Source organism: Bactrocera dorsalis, chromosome 5, assembly GCF_023373825.1.
Source record: "Bactrocera dorsalis isolate Fly_Bdor chromosome 5, ASM2337382v1, whole genome shotgun sequence".
Lineage (NCBI taxonomy): Eukaryota > Metazoa > Arthropoda > Insecta > Diptera > Tephritidae > Bactrocera > Bactrocera dorsalis.
In genome coordinates, this window is record NC_064307.1 from 9,086,200 (window position 1) to 9,104,347 (window position 18,148).

Sequence of the window (18,148 nt, forward strand, 5' to 3'; positions counted from 1 at the left end):
CATGTTGATGTCCATCCTGTACGTGGTTTGTCGTCAACGCGTTCTCGATTCTCTTTACTAATTAAAAACACTTGCTCACGACAAACAATTATCACCGAAGGTCTTTTCCTTCTGAACGTTTCCGCACCCAGAAATTTGATTCCGCACACGAAGTTTATTGGAACTTCTTTGTTGAATAATTTCACTCATCGTAAAAATGAATGCACTTTATGTACTTGAGAAAGACAAACGTATATTAAACACTAATGATTATTTTAATGTGACATTTGTCACACATTTCAGAATGGACGCGGATTTCAGAACAAGCTAAAAAGCAAATTCATTTGACGTTCTAATTCATAGCAGTTTCTGCGTAGCAACGTAATCGTAGACCAAGGACCAACTTCCGTCTTTGTCGTTGCCACGAGAAAGTTGGTTACAGTAGGTTACGAACTGACGTCCACTCACGATATGCATCAGAGTCAGACCGACTATCACCGTCATGGGGAGCATTTTACCAGATTCCCATAAACGTTCGCTTTTATTTTATAAGCTAAATAGTTAACGCGGCTCTTGACTTTTATTCGTAATGTTATCCTGTTATCCGGTCGTCACTTGTAATATGAATTAACAGCTGCAATGAGCTTGTCTTCAAATTAATTTGATTAATTGAAGTTGTTTATTTTATTCACATACGCTACAATTTCAAAAGAGCGCCATCTGTTTATCAATTGCTTGTGTTATACTTCCGACAAGTGAAAAATAGGTGTCGCTGCAAAGCAGTAGTAAGAAAAATGAGTTTACTTTTAATTATACAATAAATTTTTCCACTTATTATAAAGCGTTGCGAGTGCGGAGTGTAATAAGATGTTCCGAGTATGAAATACCGTTTTCTGAGTCCTTTTTAAATCAGAGATCTGTGACATTTAAAAGCCGTTTGAAAATAATTTGTGTGCAAGCACCAACCGGACACTACTACTGTAGCTATGAGGAGTTCCAACTGGCAAAATACTTGCAAACTCTACTTATCTCTCGCCTTTCTAGCTTCAACCTTCTTACGAGAACCATTCTCATCTCACTTCTGAACTTATTTACACGAATATTTTATATGTTGTAGTTGGGGCAAAGCGGGTTTTGTGTTTCTCCTTTAGATTGAAGTTCCTCCATCTTATGCACCAATTTGTAGGATAACGGCTACTTAACGCCTGCCAGAGAAACAATCAATACCTTTACCAACTGTCTCCATGTGGAGGAAGTTCTAGAATTGAAAGCACCAACAATCACAAACCTTAAGCTCAATTCCCACGACAGCCGGTTCTACGCAACCGGAATTTACTCGGATTTCATCCGACCAAGGGCTGTTTTTTCGGCGATCTAACCCCGTTACAAAAAAAAAACGGTAGCTCGAGCTGTTTCACGAAATTTAGGTAACTGCTTATGAAAATCGGAACATTAATGAGATACCTTCGTACAAGTTTACTGGACACGATAAACCCGAATTTCTAATTTATTTCAGCCATAATATCTTGGGAAGATAATAGGATCAGCCTTGCTTTTTCTCATGATGGCGTTATCAGGATTTTCCGTTGTTTAACGTTACGATGTTCTTTGCCATTTTCCTCGAACAATTCATAATTTTGGCAATCGGAATACGACGCAAATTTCCACACATTTTTGTTTAACTTGATTTAAAAAGTGTGCCATTCCTCTGACCATGACTATATCCATATACTTATACAAATATAAAATAAATAAAACCATTTTCAAACTTTTTGTCTTCCGTGTAAAATATACGTTTTTATTGTATATATAGATATATATATTTTTTTGTAATTGCCCATAGAAATATGTTTATAAATGTATATATGTAATTATGTATATTAGAATTCTCAAGTAATAGAAATATTTAAATGATTGTTAGTTTTGTTTTGCCGAATAATTATCGGCAATTAGTGTAAGCTAAATATAAGAATAAGTAGAATAGATAAATGAAATGTTTCTTGTAGAATCAAATATACCAACTAAGGTAGGATAATTATTAGCTTAACTCATTTTTAAATAAGAGTTGTCAATATTCACACCTAATTAGTTGTTTAATAAAGTATGAAGTGCACCGAAAGCGAGCTTCAGCTGTTGCACCTATTAATATAATAGGAAAGGAATTCAAGCGTTTACTGCAAAATAGCTCAAATTTGAGGGTATTGGGCATCCAAAGTAAAATGTCAGTCATCAATTTGTAATTCATCATATTTGTGTATATGTGTTGGTTTTCATTTAATATAGTCTGAAATTAATTTACCTGCCATCTCTTTTAGTTTGATAAGTAATTTCATAAGGAACATTTTTAAATATATAAGTTACTGAGCCATGCGAGGCCCCATATGTAATCAGGCACTTTAGTGTTTTCGAAACAAAAAAGTAGCTGTATATTATCCACCCAACAATTTCTGCAAATTTCATAATAATTATTGCTCTACTAACTCAATAGACATTTAGCTATCGGCTAAATTGTGATTCATAACCTTTCGTAATCTTAGCGCAATTTAGAACAACTTTACTCCTTTGGAATATGCCGCAGTGTTTTGTGCTCACAACATTGTGATGCGTTTAAATTGACAAATTCCATACAATATAATCATTCGAATGATGTCAACATTCAGAATAACGACGGAATTTGTGACACCAATACACTAATCCATTTCTGGTAATGGTTTGTCAAAACGCTTTTTGCAGTTTCACATTCTCCTTTCAATTACCTTTAAAATCTAAATAATTTAATTGCCTTCACCTCTAAATTAAGTGTTCTACCATCCCCACTCCATCCCAATTATTCCACTTTGCATCTTATTAGGTATCGATTTTATCTAAACAATAAAAAAAATTCTATTGCAATTGGAAATTTGATTGGGTTTGTAATTTCCCCAACAATATGAACCAATTTCGAGTGCATCGGATACCTTCTTAAACGGTAAGCTGTCAACTTGAGCAGCAGGAGGGTCATATTATGACTCGCCACGTTAGTTTCTACCCTAGCCTAAGGAGCAACCGATAGCAAGTATCTCAAATCGGTGGTGGACCACGTATGTAGCGCAATTGAGGCGTAAAACTCATTGATAAGTTGTTGAGGTTGTCACAGCAGTTGGGCTGCATTAGACAAGCGGCGCATAGGAAGGTTATTAGCGCCAGTTGCATGGGCACGGCTGCTTTTGCAATGCGCCAAGCCCAACTATTATGCGGTAGTTTATCATTCTTTTTGTCTGCAGTGTCCAAATCAAATTCCAAATCCGGATCATCAGCGGGGTCACCAGAGTCCGGGGCAGCAGCAGACAAATATCTACGAACTTCGGTGGCATCCGAAGCGTTGTTGGTGTTGCTGTCATTGTTGTTATCCAAATTGTTACCTGACCCTGAAGGTCTTTTGTTCTGCTTTTTCTGTCGGCCATTTCTTGTTGATGCTGCTTTACTTGGAATAGCGCTATTCTGGCCATGAGTTGGACTTCCTCTTTTGCTAAAGGCATTGCCATTAGATTTAGAGCTCTCAGTGCCTTTGACGCCAATTTCAGTTACAGGTACGAGTAGTTGTTGTGCTTCGGTTTTCTGCAATTGCTGTTGCATTTTCTTATTTTGGTGCGAGGCAGCTGTGCGCACAATCAAGTCGCGACAAGTATTTTGCAAATTCTTGAGTTCCGCTTCAGCTGATTCCATGCGCACTGCAATGGATTTCATTGCTTCACTACCAGGTGCTAGAGCCTGTTCAAGTTGCTTCACTAAGCGTCGTAATACGCCGAGTCGGCGCTCACGCTCAGACAAGCCGCCATCCGAAGTTGCGCCACCGTCCGAAATGCCGGAATCCGAAAGTGAACCATTTGAAGCAGTGAATTTTGCAATATGTAAGATGTGGTTCGGGTCCAGATGTTCCCGCACTGCAGTGAGCTGTGAATCCAAATAATGAATTCCAATTGAATGACTTTGAGGAGAATTGTATAATACAATAACGACGGGTATTTACCTGTTCTTCGCTGACATTTACACGCTCCGAAAGTAATTTAGCAACGACTTTCACATTCTGTGCGAGTTCCACTGGCGTTGTTTGACCTTTATCTAGAGCGCCCTCCAGCCCTTTCAGCGTGCCACGATCATGACCGAGCGCTTGCTGAAATTCGTACAGACCACTTTCCAACTGGCGCCAAGCCAGCAAGGAGTTTGTAAGTGTCTCCAATTGTGTGTTTATTCTGTGGAAAGAGAAACGTGAAATTTTTGATGTTGACTGAAACCAAAACCAACTATGACATTTTATTACCTTGCGTCAGCATCATCCCATGCACTGTACATTCCACTCACTTCGTTCTTCAAATGCTTATGGAATTCGTTCTCCGAGTTTATTAACGTTTGTATGTCCAAAACTTTTGTATTGCTACCAACAGTGCTAGTCCCAATCGTAGAAGACAGCTTCTTTGTAGCCTCATTTATATTTGTAGTCACTGTATCGGTTTCCCCTTGGGTTATGGTTACAAGTGTTGAACACTTTGCAACCTCTCCTTCAGTGACACTGGGCATGGCGGGGCTACCAAGCGCTTCAACATCGACTTTTCCAGCATCTTTCAATTGCTCCGCTGCTATGGCATTCTGCAAGCGTCGCTCTTGGCGTGTTAACCAACTGTGCACACTGGCGTTAAGCCGTAGCATATTTGTGCGGTAATTTTGCAGTTCCGTTTTCTCATTCTACAAAACAGTTAGTCGTTAAGTCAAGCACAAGTTGTAAGCGAACTGAAAAACTCATCTGCTTACCTTTAAAGCCTCTATGGCGACTTGTATTTGTGGCTCTGTATCCAGTAGCTCAAATGTGCCACTATCACCCAATTTGCCAAGCGCGTGCTTAAGTATGATCATCTCTTCCTGCATCTTACGGGCAGAGGCAGCATTTTCACTCCAGTTCAGCAGATCCTCCCAAGCCGCTAGTAAATCTGAAATTAAAGTGCATTGTAGCTGGGTGAATGAAACGAATCGGATGTGAGTAGGTAAGTAACTACAAAATCAACGAACCAACGCCGAGTTAATTAAGTTCAACGGTTCCCTCAAACGGAACGTTTACGCACGAATTACGCTAACCACCTGACCGTGCCCCGTTTGCTATTGACTACAGTGTTTCAATTGAAAATATGACGGTGCATTTTCAAACCGGCAATCAACTCAAATGTTATTGTATGCACTTACAGCTCTAAATCATAAAAATATTTATGAATACGTGCATACGAGTAAATATGTACATATTTATTTAGAACATGAAAGGAATGCAATTTAGGCGATTTTGTGGAAATTTCTAATGTCATACGCCTTATCTCAACAAAAAAAAGCACAGGACAGGGAATTTACACACAATATTTATGTGCATGTATTCATAGAAATAAATTTCAATTGCACATTTCGTCCGTAAAAGTTGATTGACGAAAAATCTCGGTACAAAACAAACACATAACGCAACTTCGTATGATTATCGATCGCGAAATTGAAACCGCATAAGCGACCGCACCTTGTGAAGCTCAACAGCGTACTGGTCGTCCGTGCTTGAGATGCACTTACATTGAGTAGGTTGTTGCTGAAAGGCATCCAACACACAAAGCAAGCAACCGAAATGCAATCAAGTTCGGTGCGCTGGAGCAAGTAATGAGTCAGAACTCGACAAGCCAAACCGGCGATTTGCATGATTAAATGCAGCACCACTACGAGAGTTTTCTGCGCAACACAAGGCCACAGCCACAATTCAAGTTCGATGGTTATATGCATTTGAGCGCAGTTACCTGCTGCTGAGGCATGAAATCATAAGTAGAAGTGGTGAAGTGCAGTTACTGATTTGTCTATATATTTATGCATAGGTTGTGTTGGTATTATTGGTGTTGGCTATTATTCAAACCTACATATCTTACATACACATGCATGGGTTTGTTACAGAAAATTCTAGTTGAGACTTAAAATAAGTTTGTCTGTTTATGGTCAAAAGCGAAAAGTGAAGAAAATGAACAAATAATGTTGTTTGGCACACAGGAGCCGAACCAATTGATTTTTTTTTTAAATAGTGTCCGAAAATGGTGCTATGGTCAAAGTCATTGGCTTTCATAAATTACGGACACACAAATTCTTTTAAATTATTTGAATTATTGGACTTCATCTGATTCAAACGAAAAATGACTAATAAGCAATAAGCTTAAGCAATGACAAATATTATTTGGCTGTTTTGACATCAGCACATATTTTTAAACAACGCATGGTTGCTTACGAAATTTCATAAAAACAACTGTTCTGAGCTGCGCTAAATAAAATGGGATGTGAGCAGCAATTATCCGGTCCGCACGCTTGCATATTGTATAAGTATGATTGCTATGGAAAAAAGTCGAACAGAAAACTTGCTGGAAATGCGACGTATTTGTTTTGTTTATCACAAGTCAATGCACTTTCAGTAAATATATGGACAGTAAGCATTTATATCCATATGCATATATGTATGTACATACAGATGTATGTAAGCAACTAGTTTAACTTAGTATCTGTCGTGCAGCTACTAACCCGTATAAGTATGTGCATGTGCACACGTAGTAAGCAAACGTGACCGCGTCACAGATTCCTAATGAATATGCAATTTCATTCATATGAAGGTGCTAGTGCTGACCACTTTTAGGCAACGACGGAAGTTCGCCGCAAATTATATGAAATACAGTTGGAATTTTACAAATTGCACTTGTAGCGCCGGTGCAATGTATGAGTGAGTGTCATGACGACTAGAAAAATGTTGTTCAAAAAAGGGCGCCTTCGACACTGAAACCGCATTGCCACCTATAAGCGGCTGTGTTAGCATTTAATTATGCCAATATTGAGGCTTTTAGTTGAATATAAGTATGTATATTTCTTATAGTGGGCAACATAACAACTTGAACTGTGATTTAATTTTTTGTTGCTATGGCTCAAGCAAAGACCGGTTTATGTGAGTAGCAAGAGATAAGGCCAACAAATAAATACATATTTATTTACGTACGAATATACATACATACTTACATATGTATGTACGTAAGCTTTTGATATCAAACAGTCTTAATGGAATTTAAATTCATATATGGTATTAATTGTTTTGAGATTGTTTTAGGTTTTTCAGATCAAAGTAGGCCAGAAATTAAAAACAATTGATAAACTATTGCAAACAATTTAGAAGATGCAACACAACTTCTAACAGACAGTCCGCGCATATTTCCTTCCATGCTGATTGACACTTATACGTAAAGGGTGTACCAAAATTAACACAAGATTTAAATTTGCCGCAATTTTCGTAGGAAAGAAAAATGTGTCTTCATTATTGAGCAATATTTCAAAAATAATGAAACCTTAGCTCACTGTTTGGTGTGAATTTTAGGCATAATTGAACCATACTTTTTTGAAATGTGGCACTTCAACACTTTTCGATTTCTTTTTATGTGTCTATTTAAAATCAAAGTTCAATGGCAATAAGCCTATTTAATCAGGCGAGCTTTAAAGGAGGAGACGCAGCGTTCCAACAATGAAATTCAGCCACATTTATGCAAAATAGTCAAAGAAAACTCCGAGAAACCAGTCCGTATGTGTATGGGAAGCCATGGAGGCCTCAGCGACTATCCTATGTACTTTATGATTCACTAAAACAATTACAAACAAAAGACTAAAAAATTTGTTTTCTATTTAATTCTAATGGCGCGTTAATTTTGGCACACCCTTTATATGCAGTTATTACTATACGAACTTAAATGAATGTGTTCATTTGTTTATATTTGACGGTAAATAGCAGAATAAGTTGTACCTTGTTCTGAAGAGGATCGTGATACCGATGACGATGAACTCGCTGAGAGCATTTCGGAAATGTCTGTTTGTACTGCGACGCTGACTTTCATTTTCAATGACCTTCAGATGTATGTGCATAGAAATGTATACTATATATGTATATGTACTAAGGGTGTAGATATATATTTACACAAAATTCTCCACTTAAAAGCGTTTATGATGATTATTGCCACTATTTATGTACATATGTGTATATGGATGTAAAAACTTTTATTTGATTGCGTTTGAATTGAGCAAGCTTATTAATTAGTTTCGTGTACAAAAAGGGGTGCAAGACTTTGTTGCGGTGAAATTGGAGCATTCGCACTTGAATATAGTCCAGCTGTCTGCACACATTTAATAAATTTTCAAGTGGATTCGTAAGTAAACTACTTAAAGTGGACTCTTCGTCTTTTAAGCGCTTTTTTGGATTTGCTTATCAGCTTACCAAAAATATTTGGTTAGAACTTTGAATGCTTAGAATGATAGTTTCATCCATTTATTTCAGCACATGGTGAGCATTTGTTTACTACTGATATAACGGTAGTCATCTTTGGGTGGCAAATTGTACACACATACATATGTATGTACATAAGAGTATGAAGTATTTTTTGTTGGGTTTGAGGCCGCCCTTTCGTAGTCTCCCTTAGCAGCTCATATAAAACGCTGAGAATCACCCTCTCAATGATTATGCGCCGTTAAATTGTCTTGTGTCACTATACTAACAATACATCGCTGATGTCACGACGATATTTTCTAAATATTATTATAATAATTCGAGTTTGCTTCAGGTACAAAACTATATCACAGATGTTTTATTGCATTAAACTGAGATTCTGCACTTTGGCCAAGGAAAAAAGTTAACCGCCTAATGACCTAATTTCTCAACATTTCTGCTACTGTCCAAATAAACCGTTTAATACGATGGTTGCGAGACACGACACTCAACCACTTTGCTTTCGCGAGGAGCACACACTGACGGATTTGTGGCGCATAACCCCCAGTGTTTCTATACATTGTACACACTTCTCAACGAATTCAGTTACTCACTCAGCACAGCTGTTGTGTAGCAGTTGTTCCCAAACATGTTGAGAAATGTAAACACTAGCGCTGAAGTGGAAAAACATAAAAGAACAAGCTATTTGACATTCCGCATGGAGCAAATAAACCCACTTAACTCCAACCGTTTGAAAATAAAATGTTAAATTAACATAAAAGATAAAGTTGGAATGAAGTTACGGCAAATTTGCTAAAGGGCATACACCGTAGTACTCTACCACATATTTATATGAATAACAACTGCCCTTGAACTAAACAACACACAACATAAGCTTAGAGCGTAAACAGAGAGAACAGAGATGTGCCATTTAACATTTTCACGCAAATTTAACAGCGGAAAGCTAAAAACGCTACAGAGAAATAGCATGAAAGCAATAGCGAGCGATAGCTTCGCTCTTATATCAGAGCATGAGATTTTCTCTCGAGCTTTTCCTATGCTGTGGTCAAGAAACATACTTCCAGACTACAATAGATTTCTCTTGTTCTCTTGATGCTTTATATTTCGCACTTGTCATGCTTTTCTTTGCTCTCTGAGTCATTGGGCATAGATGCACATACATTCATACATATGCACATAAACAATTCCGACTACCCAGCAAGTACGGGTTGGACGACATTAAGGCATTGGGGTGGAACGTAAACAAAGGTGCGTAAGTATGTATGTATGTATGTGTGTAAATGAAAATTCATTTAGCCAAAAAAATGCTGCGTAAAAAATATTTCGAAAAAAAACCGCGACTATTACCACATTGAATAACTATTTCTTGGGTTTAAAAACATTTTATATATTATTTTCGTAGTATGTTTGTTTAATTTTATGTATGACAGCTTTATTTTATTAATTTCATCAGGCGTCAGTCGTGTCAAGCTGTTATAGCGTTATTTTTGTTCAATATTGTTTGGCATTTCATCTTGGAAAGTCTTACGCCTGAGAAACGTTTACAAATCGTTCAATTTTAATACGAAAATTCACAATCTGTAAAGTATGGGTTTCGCGCACTTTGCTCAAATTATGTTCAACATAATCGGCTGCCTGAGCATATTATTCACAACACCATCACCCATCTTGAGACCCAGCATTCATTATTGGATAATATTCGACCGAATAGACCACGTCCAGCACGCAGTGAAGAAAATATAGCAGCCGTAGCTGAGAGTGTAGAGTGTCGATTCGGCGCCGTTCGGAGCAGCTCAGACTGACGTATGGAACGACTTGGCGCATTTTACGTCGACATCTTAAATTGAAAGCATACAAAATATAACTTGTGCAATGACTGAAGCCGCCAAGTTTTCAAAGCGACATCGCTTCGCTATATGGGCTCTTGAAAAGTTCCAAGAATATCCGACGTTTTCGAGCCAAATTTTGTTCAACGATGAGGCCTCAATGGATATGTAAACAAGCAAAATTGCCGCATTTGGAACAAACAGCAACTTGAACAGATTCAAGAACTGCCATTTCATCCAGAAAAAACAACGGTTTGGTGTTGTCTGTGGGCCGGTGAAATCATTGGTTCATATTTCTTCAAAAATGATGCCGGTGAGAACGTAACCGTCCATGGCGACCGTTACCGCGTCATGATAACCGACTGTTTGACGCCTGAAATTGAAGCTTGAGATGTCAACAACATTTGGTTTCAAGAAGACAGCGCCGTTTCCCACACATCGAATCAATTAATGGATTTATTGAAAGAATACTTTCACTTCAATGTCACGTTTTGGGCCGATCGATTGGCCTCCAAAATCGTGTGATATCACACCGTTAGACTTTTTTCTATGAATATTTGTAAATTCTAAAGTCCATGCGGACAATACCGCTTTAATTCAGGCCTGGGAACAAAGCATCACGCATGTCATTCCCCAGTTACCAGACGAAATGCCCGAACGAGTCATCGAAAATTGGACTCAACAGATGGACCATCTGAGGCCTTGCCGCGAAGAACATTTCAAAGAGATCATCTTCAAAAAATAAATGTTAAAAAGTTTTTTCGAATGATAATAAACATTCCCCCATTAAAATTGAAGTTTCTGTGATTTTTCTTTAAAAAAAGTAGGGAGCCTCGAAATGGATCACCCTTTATAATAGTATGAATGTGGTAAATGTGTGGAACAGAAAAATTCAAGCAATCCTTTTATAAGGAAAATATAAGCAAAATATTTTCAAAAAAATAATTGATAATATTAGAGCAATTCTAATTGTATGCATCCGTTGCTGCTTCCTGTTGTATATAATCTAACTATGTACATATGTATTTCTGCAAAGTTGAGATAATTCCTCGAGCTTCTGCTACCATTTGTGAGAAATGTAATTTGACAAATGGTAGAGCTTACGGATTAAACCAACACCACCAAACGGTCATAAATTTCATGGCAAGCTTTCCATGGTTGAAAAATACTAGAAAGTGTGCCACTGTCTGCACAGGGCAGTGTATAAACCGCGAAGGCCGCACAATGCTCTTTTAAATATGTACCATATACTATATATACGTACATGTAGATATGTAACCATAACGGTGTAAAATATGATATCATCTAAAGCACAAATTGTACACATACAGGTAAAATATTAAAGAGTGTTAGTATCCAAAAAGTTATATTTTAATATACTAAATAAAGTATTTAATTTAACAAATATTAAATTACAAGTGTGAGCCCTTTACCTGTACTATAAGTTCTCTAGTTAGTTTTAGTACTGTAATTTAGTAATGAGAATAGTGATGACAGTGAGAGATTAAGTGGAAAATGAGCTAATTCACAAGTTGAACATTTGACAAAACACATGAAGAATGAAACAAGCACTACGTTTACTAAGTGTATTAAATTAACGCGTACAAAAAAGCAAAACGATAAAATGGCAAAACTACGAAAAATCAAACGCGTGTATTCATAAGTTTAAAAAATACATAGGCAATCTTTATTGGTAAAATTGGTTAAATCAAATAAAATTATAGAGAAAATAATAAATTCGTAATATGCTTGTCAAATGCATAAGAATACACTTGTTTTTGTAAAACTATGTTAGCTCTTTCTCAAAAATTCAATTATTCAGGAATATTGCAAAAATATCGCTTATTCAAACTTATAGATAGGTATGCTTGTATGTGCATAAGTGTGTGTATAGATATACTTATAAAAGTATGGGAATGTAAAATAATACATTTATGAAGTTTTAAAAACATAAGGTCACAATGTATTCAAAAATTTTAAAGCTTCAGTTGTATATGATATCCTCCCCTGCTTTGCATTATTTAGAAGAATCTTTTGAAGAATGGTATGCTGCAGTTCACCATCGAGTACAAGCTCTTTAGTGTGTTTACAAGAAAACGGTATAGAGTAAAGTACATCAACATATTACTAACGTCCAACAAAAAGTCTATTGTTCGCGCTACGAAACGGGTAATGGGCGCACACTTGCAATCGAGGTGAATACAAAGAGCCAACTCACCTTTTGTCTGGCCGGCACACTGTGCAGACAGCACTGTGCCAGGCGGACCACGTAGTACGGCTTCCAGACACCGTATGTTGTCACGGCAAGTGCTAATAATCTCCGTCTGAAATGACCAAGAAAAGCGGTTTTATTTCACCAATAGCTCATCATGATACCATTATTAAATAGGTGGATATTCCAACTTACATAATCCTCTGGACGCAGTAGGTGACAACGTATCTTTAAGGCTTCCGTGTCTTCCAAACGATTTCTGCTTTGTTGTAGTAAATTACGCATCTCCTTTTCATCATCGGAGTCATCGCAGCTGGACGACGAAGTGGCCGGTATGACTTTGATGCTTTTATCAAGGTTGCGCGATGAGCGACGCCGATCGTCAATTTTGCGACGTCGAGTTGATGTGTCGCTTTCCGAAGTGCGACGCAACGACTGCGCCGATTGACTCATACCAAATTCCAATTTTCGACCAGTTGAATCGGATTTTCTTTGCTGATTAGCTTTCTCAAAACCGATCCTGGGTGTAATTGCGTTGACTGAAGATGATGTCGATATGGCGGGAGTACGCGTATTTTGTGCATCAGTTGAATCTTAACAAATGTATATGCAAACATTAAGTTCTGTAAATTTGTTAAACCGAGTTGCTGAGCTTACCTTGACATGATTTACGACGAACCTCTAATGTTTTACGTCTACGCTCGTATTCCAAGTCAAGTGCACGGCGACGTCTGGCGTGGTCCACACTGTTAGCAATTGTATCTTGCGTGATCGCTTTCGTGTCTGCTTGTTGCAACGAGTCCATACGTGGTGGCGACAACGAATCCAAATTGTTGGCAGCAGACAGCGACGAACAGCAATCTGACTGCGAATCGATGAAATTTCTGGGAGAGAAAAGTTTATTTATAGTTGGTTGTCATATTAGCGAACAATCTATGTACTATATATTATTAGTCCCAGTGAGAAAAGTATGGTTTAAAATTTTTTTTAAATTAAATTTAAAATTTTTAAAATTTTTTTTTAAATTTTCACTAAGCTAGTATTTTAAGCGCTACCATAATAGTTTGTCTGTTAGACTTGTTTGATTTTTTACCTGTAGTCATCTCCGAATTCCATAAGTTTCCTGGCTGCATCCGAATCGAAACCTTCGGAATAATTTTCGGAGTTATATTTTTCTTGATAATTATCCCAAGCTGTCTCTGAAAAACTGCTATGGTGATCTTCAGTGCCAGTGGTGTATTCTGTATTCAATAAAAGAACCAAAATTAATTTGAGCCTTTCACGACTTGTATTCTAATTAATAACGAAAGTGCATAGCGTAAGTTAAACATGTTGGAAAAGTATCCAGAAATCATAGTCAGCAAGATCAGAAAAATATTCATTGGGCCGGTTTACTCTAAAGATTTTGAAAACATTTTCCAAGTTACGTATTTGCAAAGGTTTAGCATTTGTAAAGACAACACAGACTTCAAAACTTCTTTTATATCTTAAGTAAGAGTCAATTAGAAATATTTTAACTGAGCATAAGCCACAGATCGAACTTAAATCACGATGTTTGCTGGATAGTATATGTATATTTGTTTGTATAGCATACAACCATTTGATTTGCACATTTGTTAACTGAAAATCGCAAATCCATCAACATGGATCTACGATTTGTGTAAGTCAACTGTAAATGTGCAACTAAGTGGCTGATTAATTGGAATTATTTATATACAAATACACTTTTCTAATGTCTACAGGTTGTGTAGATACCTCGCTGTTTTTGCGGCACTGGTGTGGCAGCTTAAAACACGAAAAAACATTGCAGTGTGAAAAAGAGTTGACGACATGAGCAAAAAGTGTGGGCAAATAAAACTATTCTTATAAAAATTGCAGTGCAACATAACAAAAATAAAATCACAGCGATTTCGTTTGTACTAACCTCCCTGCTGCTCCTCTTCGTCATCATTCATATAAGTGGCTAAAGCGGCTAACGAACCCAAACGCTTCTCGTTGCGCATATATGCCGTGGTGTAGGAGCCCACTCGAAAATTGGGTTTCATCAACGGAACTCCCTCGCCCATATCTTTCTGTGATTGCGGTATAGCGTGCTGTTTGGACTCTTCCAAGGTGTATTGTGTGGCACTCTTATTGCTACCAGATGCACCTTCATTGAGATTTGCGCCATTACCGCGTTGTAGGCACAATAACGCGCTTGTTATTTCGCGTATTTGTTGCGTAGACATGGACTCACAAGACTTCATAAGCAGCGTTTGTGTGAGTCGGGGCATCTCGGCGGTGTCCTCTGAGCCAGAATCTGGGCTTTTCTTAAGCACCGAGTGCGTGTTCGTCGCGACAACGCCCAAATTGCCAGAGGTTGACATTTTCTTCTTACGAGTTTTACGACGTTTCAAAGATCCCTTGCTATTGCTCGCTTTCACTTGGTTGACATTTATTGTTGACGAGGAAGAGACACGTTGCCGACCAGGCGACAGAGAGTCCAGTGCTGACTCGCTGATGGAGTGGGTGGCAAGTCCAGTTTGTGCATTTCCCACAACCGGAGCAATCGTCTCTGTTGGGACTGTTTCAGTAGTAAGTTGCGACAAGCATGATACCGACCATGGTCGTTCTGATTTACGTCGTGACTGAGAGCGTTTGACGATTTTTACATTTAAGCTCTGGTTGCTACTGCCGTAACCGAGTACTGTCGCTGAACTGGCAATGGGCTCTGCAGAACTTGCAAAGCATTCGGTAGAGTTGCCACCGAAGGAATTTGTGCTTGTCTGCATGCACGTAGCTATTGATTCTGTTAGCCCTTCTGAAGTATCGGAACCAGGGTGGGGAACCGAATCTGTTTCCGAAGCTTCACCCGACGCTTCACAGTCATCGCCCGCTTTGGACTTTACACCACTTTGCAATTCCTCGTTGGGATTTCTATGACTCTGGACGGTAGTTGATGATGTTGGCTGATGCTCCAGCCATTCCTTTTAATACGTTAAAGAGAATAAATTTCAATGAGAAAAAGGACTATATATGTATGTATGTAAACTGCGACACTACTTACTTGTACACGTTGCTTGATTGGACCCGGCATGGCGATCTCTCGTTTCTTCACCGTTGACGACAATTTGATGACGGAATGCTTTTGCTTCTGTTTATTAGGCGTCTTTAGTGCTTCGACATCACGTACTAAATGTTCTGCTTCAAGTACCAGCTGTTTGATTGATTCATGCGAGAGTTTACTCTGAAAACAACAAAAAAAATCGCACACATGACAAATGAGCCGGCAATATAGCAAAGTAACTTCACGATAAGAGCGAAATGCACATAAAATATTATCACAACGAATCAGCGTGTGAAACGAAGTAACTGATAGAGCAATTGAGTATTATAAATAAGAAATGTACACAGAAAGGCCTGAGCACACATGAGTATCGAAGCGACAAGTACGAGCTCAAGTCATTTACTTGAGAGCGGAGGAGCACACTGCGGTATCGAATGTCTTATCGCCTGTTGGAATGCTTCTTCTAAGAAAAGTGAACCGAATCATCACAAGTCAAAGTTGTTAACTAATGAACGCACACGTTGGAACAACTCACATAGTATTTTCATTGCATTTCAACTCTTTGTTTATTTTGCCAGCGCTTGCAGTAAAAATATATATTTTAGCACAAAATACATATGTATATGTACATACATATGTGCATATGGCGTATACAGTGGTGGCCATAATATATGCACTAATACATTATTTTAGAAAAAGTTTGTATATATTCCCATTAAACTTTGCTGTTCTGTTGATTGAACTTGAAATTATTATAATTTGGTATTTTTACTTTTATTTAAAAAATTATTTATTTAAAAAAATTTCAATCATAAAAAAATTAAAACTTTATTTTGATTTCAACTCAACGTGGATAAAACAAATGCAACTCTGAGTTTGAGTTACGCTGTTATAGCGGTACTCTTGTGCTTCCACATTGGAAATTAAATAATATCGTTAGTTTTTGTAAATGAATTCTTGTGTTAATTTGTGCAAAGCAACGTGTTTTTTGTTTTGTTGAAAATGGCAAGAGACAAATTTGGAATTAAACTTCGGAGGAAGAAAGGAATGGCACAAAAAAGCTAGAAAATATGATAAGCACATTTCCGCGAGTAATAAACAAAAATTTATCAACAAAAGAAGCTTCTGTTATTCACCGAGGCGGTCACGCTCGAAAAACGGACAAACAATTTAATAGTACAACTAGTCAAAAAAATATTGAAATTGTCCCATCACAAATAATTATTTGTAATTGAAATTATCCACAAGAAATGTGCGTAGGTGCCTCTTAGAAGCTTCTCTGAGGTAGACGTCCCGCATACAAACCGATGGTTTCGGTAAAAAAAACAAAGACAGGCGTCTGAAATCAGCTAAGGAGCATCTAAACAGGTGATGTACAGTGATGGAATGTCTTATATGCGAAGGCCAGTAAATAACTGGCTTTCTGCTAATGGAATTGTGCCAATATATAAGATTAAAGGATACGACTATATATATATTTTAGAGAGTGTAATGTTGCTCTATGCTGAGCGTGAAATGCCATTTGCGTTGGGTCGTCCATCAGTATAATGACCCAAAGCACATGTCTAAATCAAGTCTTGTTTTGAAGCAAAAAATGTTAATGTTATAGAATAGCCACCACAGTCCTCAGACATTAACTCTATTGAGAAGTTGTCGGAGCTGTCTAACAGGCGCGTAGTTAGAACTAACCTTAAAAATTGCGTTGAATTTTTTAATAGACTTCAAGAAGCTTGGCAATCGATTCTGATGAAAATCATAGATAATTTATTTGCTTCAATGCTGATAAGATGTGCGGAAGTGATAAAAAGCTATGGGTTTGCAACACAGTATTAGTAAAACATGTGTATTTTTTACCATTGTTTTCAAAAAAATTGCATATGTTTTGTCTACGTAATTTAAGAGTTGAAATCAAAATTTTTAATTTTGTATGACTGAAATGTTTTTTTGGTAAAAACGTTAGATACAAGTAAAAATACCGAAATATAATAATTGCATGTTCAATTAACAGTCTGCAAAGTTTAAAGGCAAGGTAAACAAATATACTTTTTCCAAATTAGTATATTAGTTGCATAAGTTATACCACTGTCTATACCATATCGTCACCTAAAATGCATAACAACGTATCATCAAAAAAATCGAAATTGAGTTTTTTATTGCTTACGTTTCACAACATCATATACATACATACATATAATAAATATATAGCATAAAATTTTTAGCTTGTGATGTCAGATATAACCATTTTATAACCAATATCTAACCATTTTATAACCAAAACACAAATTTTGTCTCAAACTGAGTGGTTTCTATTTTGTAGTTTTTCCTTCGTTTGTAAACTTATTATATGAAAAGTGAAGTTACGTTATTTTGCATTTTAGGCGGCGATATGTACATACATACATACAGTTGTCCACAAAATAATAGGAGTGGCCCCCCCTCCCCCCCACTGAACAATGGTGTTTGGGCTAATTTTTTAAATCACATGTAAATGACCCGAAACAATAACGGTACCCATAGGGAGTACTGACAGCATTAAAATACCAAACAAATTTTTTATTGTGATGATTGCTGTTTTCTTCTTCTGCTTTGCTTAGTTTCTCGGAGACCACTGGTTATGCTTTCACAAAATGAAGTAGGAGTGTTAGATATTTTCGTTTTTCAAAATAGTCACATAAAAATTTTCACAAAATAGAAAAGTAAATATAGTTTATAAACTAGCATCAATTTTTAATTAGTTATTATTTTATTGTAATCATTGCTAGGTTTCTCACCATGGGGTAGAGACAATT

At 37.2% G+C, this 18,148-nt stretch overlaps 1 protein-coding gene across 2 annotated transcripts in view; it reads right to left on the reverse strand.

Moving 5' to 3' along the window:
* Positions 1-1,747: 1,747 nt before the first annotated feature.
* The window catches only part of LOC105231368 (serine-rich adhesin for platelets), a gene marked incomplete at its 5' end in the record, with an annotated part of 33,409 nt that continues 17,008 nt past the window's right edge, over positions 1,748-18,148 (reverse strand). For both annotated transcript variants that reach the window (XM_049457031.1, XM_049457030.1), the window contains 10 exon segments: positions 1,748-3,912; positions 3,989-4,211; positions 4,280-4,701; positions 4,768-4,943; positions 12,320-12,425; positions 12,509-12,906; positions 12,971-13,197; positions 13,407-13,554; positions 14,238-15,279; positions 15,360-15,539. In XM_049457031.1, coding sequence (XP_049312988.1) covers positions 3,040-3,912; positions 3,989-4,211; positions 4,280-4,701; positions 4,768-4,943; positions 12,320-12,425; positions 12,509-12,906; positions 12,971-13,197; positions 13,407-13,554; positions 14,238-15,279; positions 15,360-15,539 — 3,795 coding nt within the window.